This window comes from Borostomias antarcticus (assembly GCF_949987555.1).
Source record: "Borostomias antarcticus genome assembly, chromosome: 21".
Taxonomy (NCBI): domain Eukaryota; kingdom Metazoa; phylum Chordata; class Actinopteri; order Stomiiformes; family Stomiidae; genus Borostomias; species Borostomias antarcticus.
In genome coordinates this window covers 9,463,050-9,467,158 of record NC_140254.1, presented here as the reverse complement: position 1 = coordinate 9,467,158, position 4,109 = coordinate 9,463,050, and the positions used below count along the sequence as shown (strand labels likewise).

Below are 4,109 nucleotides of genomic sequence, written 5' to 3'. Positions count from 1 at the left end.
GACAGACGCAGAGAGAGAGAGAGAGAGAGAGAGAGAGAGAGTTTGGAACCGAGGGAGGTAGAGAGAGGAAGAGAAGTCAGGTCTGGTTCTGACCAAAGAGACAGTGAGAGAGAGGAAGAGAGAGAGAGAGAGAGAGAGAGAGAGAAAGAGAGAAAAGAGAGACCCAAGTGCAAGTGAGCGTCGGAGCAAACTCGCCCGACACACTACTGCGCTTGGCGAGGTGTGACGCAGACACCCCCCCCCCCCCCCTCGCCCTCGCCCCCGCCCCCACCCCCCCCCGCTGCCCTCGCCCTCGCCCCCGCCCCCAACCCCCCCCCCCGCTGCCCCAACCACACCCCGAGATGGGCCTCCCCGTCGTCCTGTCCCTGACCTGCCTGGCCTGCCTGTGGGCGTCGGTGGCGTCAGGCCCGGAGCGCCACCGCGTGCAGCATGGGCCCTGCAGCTACACCTTCCTGCTGCCCGAGGTCCAGCACTGCCGGCCGCTCAAGGACTTCCAGGTCACCAACTCCCTCCAGAGGGACTCTCCCCCTCCTCCAGGAGCGGACCAGCCGGAGGGGGGCGGCAGCGGCGGCGGCGGCGATGGCGGCGCCCAGCCCAGGCTGTCCTGGCACCAGCGGAAGCTGGAGGTGCTGGAGAGCGCCACGGAGAACAACACCCTGTGGCTGCAGAAGGTAGGAGGGGTACGGACAGAACCCGGGGAACCGGTTCCCTGTTTAGACCACAGAGATGGAATTGCGCTGACTGTTGCCTGCATGTATACTTGAGTAATGAACAGTGTTGTTCAGAGTGTTGTTTTGTGTTTTATGGATGTTTGATGTTTAATTTGCTAGATTTTGACGCACGGTCAAAGCTGAGATTGAAGCAAAATATTTGTTTGTGACGTAGCTTTTGCTTCTGGAATGGTGAGGTGTGCTCATATCCAATGAGACCATTTCTGGAAAACATACATACAACATACAACATACCCTTTTATGCTCAAGAGCTCTGGGGCCTCATTTATCATTGAGGTACGCCTTCTTTTACACGGTCTTTTTCGCGAGTTCAGGCGTACGCCATTTGCCCCCCCCACATTGCGATTTATCAAGCCGTAAGGGCGAAAATTTAGTCGCCTTTCTCCGCGCTTTTGTAGGACACCTCTCCAGTTGGCGTACCGATTTACACGGTGTTCTACGCCCTTCTTGAACACAGGGGGAACTGGCGACGCCGGTGGTGCGTCGGTGAATTACTATGTTTGACGGAGAGAATAGCGACAGTTCATGAACGCACAATCATGTAGGCTACTAGGCCAATTCAGCACAAACATATATCGCAATGCAAGATTAGACGTGTCCTCTAACCGGCTCATTCATGGTCCGATATGGATTTGTTCCCCAAACTGAACCTATGCGCTGTCCAAAACCTTTCCGCGCTATATGTCACACACCTAATGCAGGCACTCCATCAAACGGCAATAATTGACCAATTAGATTGTCATTAATATGTGATCATGTGGACCTGTTTGCTCTTTGGTAAGCATATAAATGACAGTCCTCCTGTGCGTAATGCGAGCCTAAATGAATCCGGCGCTACTCGGCCTACTGGGCGAGATAGAACTCCAAAGAGGTGACGGCGATGGCGACTGCACCCACATAAGGGCACCATCAGTGAATGAATACGTCTATGTGAATCGCTAAAATGTGCACACTAGAAATACCCAAATCATATGTGACATGCTCATCACAAGTGTAGTGGCACGGTGGCCTGGCTCCACGCATGACTCATTCATCCTGGCGCACAGCAGGGTAGGGGCGAGACTGGAGGCAGGCGCTGCGCGTGACGGCTGGCTTGTTGGTGTGTCCATAGCCAAGATACATATTCTTTGTCTTATTTACTTTTAATCTTTATTAGCATTTTCCATCCATACAACGACAATACAATAAAACATAAAAACCTACAATAACAGCTTATGGGTACATCCATCCATGCAGCTTTTTTTTCTTACTCAAATATGACAATTTTAATATTAGTGGTATCATCACACTTCCTTCTATAATCCATCCATTTTTCCCATCTCCCTTCAAACTTTCCTTCCTGCATCCTCAATGCATGCGTGAACCTCTCCCTAACATACATCTCCTCCACAACACCCAGCCACTGCTCCTTGGTTGGGCGTTCCACCTTATACCAAGCCCTCGTTATTGTCTTTTTACTAGCAACCAATAGTACTTTCACTAGGTATCTGTCCCCTCCTTGTACATCATCCCGTGTTATGTTTGCCAAGATATATATTCAAAGCTGATAAGAAGGTGGAAGTCGGCGCGCTGGAGGTGGAGGCTGCAACTCGCGGGGGCACGACCGTCAGGTCCAGGACCACTGCAGACTCCCCCTCCTCTGAGTCCCACCCCACGTCAGAGTCTGGAGAAACAATTTCAATCATTTTCTTTGAGTTTGTCTGTGAACTTGATTATGCATTAAACATTTCATTGTGCAGCCATATTCATTTGATATGTTTTTCTGTTGGCAGTCAAATAAATGCTGTGATTTACCGGGTGATTTAGATGAGTCTTAATTTCCCAGAGGGGAAAATGTTTAATGTGTTCTAACATTATGAAGTGGTCATCTGCGTTATTGTTCCCTGTTTTTGGTCCTAATTTAATCATAGCCTACCACAGAATGTTTGCTTCACTCGCAGCCACATGTTACAGTATGTCCGTACGGACAATGTATGCCCAATCCTAGATGCACAACACGTAGCTAAAGTAGGCTACTAAGCTGTAGGAGCAAACAGACAAACGTAGGCTATTAATACCTTCCGAAGAGGATTGCCTTCCTCACGTGGACCTCACCAACTAGCACATGCACCTCCGTCTCCGAAAAGTTCCTCTTCTTTGCTCTTCGTTCCATGTTTCAATGTACCGCCTGGGTGCTCCACGCTACCTTTTTAAGCCGGTTCCTTCCGGGAAACCACGTTTGTCCACTCATGGTTGTGACCATATATGGTTGGATTAGGGCGTGGAGGGGGCGGAACACGGGGCGCGTGCGCGTACGCTCCCTTCCCCGCCCGTCTCGGATTTACCGTGCAGAAAAGGGCATACGACATTTTTGATAGATCCGAAAAGCGTGTAAATATTCTCGTCGTACGCTACATTGTGCATTTTCCGCGTTTTCGTCGTACGCCCTCTTTTACACCTGAATTTACACGCTCTTTGATAAATGAGGCCCCAGCTATATATAGAACTGCATAGACGTAGCAGCTTTTTACAAGTGGTTACAACAACAACAACAACAACAACAACAACAACCACAACAACAACAACAACAAGTACTTCCCCAACTACAGTACAATATATCACCTCTACATTTCTGCTCCTTTTTGCTCTCTCTCCTCTCCCACTCTTCCCCCTGCTCTCACTCTCTCTCTCTCTCTCTCCCTCTCTCTCTCCCTCTCTCTCTCCCTCTCTCTCTCTCTCTCTCTCTCTCTCTCACTCTCACCTGTCCCCATATCTCTGAAGTATATTCCTCGGTGGTCTTTTAGCAGACTGGATAGAAGCTCTTTACCTGCATGGTCATAGAGTGTTCACTGGTTGATGACATTTGTTGACGTGTTGGGTTCATTAGTAATGTTTGTAAGTGCTCATAAGAAGTTTCCTGGATACTGAGAGCTCTTCTGGCTGCCTGACAGTGGTGTGTGTGTGTGTGTGTGTGTGTGTGTGTGTGTGTACTTAAGACCATTGTGTAGTCAGGAGTCTCATTTACATGAGGAGACAAAGACAAGACAAAAAACTTTTAGGAGTATAAGTCAGTGCCAAATGTGCCTCATGGCACGCGCACACACACACACACACACACACACACACACACACACACACACACACACACACACACACACCCATGCATGCACACACACACACACACACACACACACACACACACACACACACACACACACACACACACACACACACACACACTTCTGCTCATAAAACTGCAGTATATTTATAAACCAAACTCTTTGGAAGGAAGCCCTTGGCTCCATGGTAACAGCAGATAGCATGTCATCTGACCTCGTCGTCACATCTCAAACATTTCATCACGTCTGCCTCGCGAGCCGCTGGCCTCTGCCGTGTCTG

At 49.5% G+C, this 4,109-nt stretch overlaps 1 protein-coding gene across 1 annotated transcript in view; it reads left to right on the top strand.

The window, feature by feature from the left end:
• Nucleotides 1–341: 341 nt before the first annotated feature.
• The window catches only part of angpt2b (angiopoietin 2b), a gene marked incomplete at both ends in the record, with an annotated part of 25,193 nt that continues 21,425 nt past the window's right edge, over nucleotides 342–4,109 (top strand). Inside the window, 1 exon segment of the mRNA XM_084454912.1 lies at nucleotides 342–671. Coding sequence (XP_084311038.1) covers nucleotides 342–671 — 330 coding nt within the window.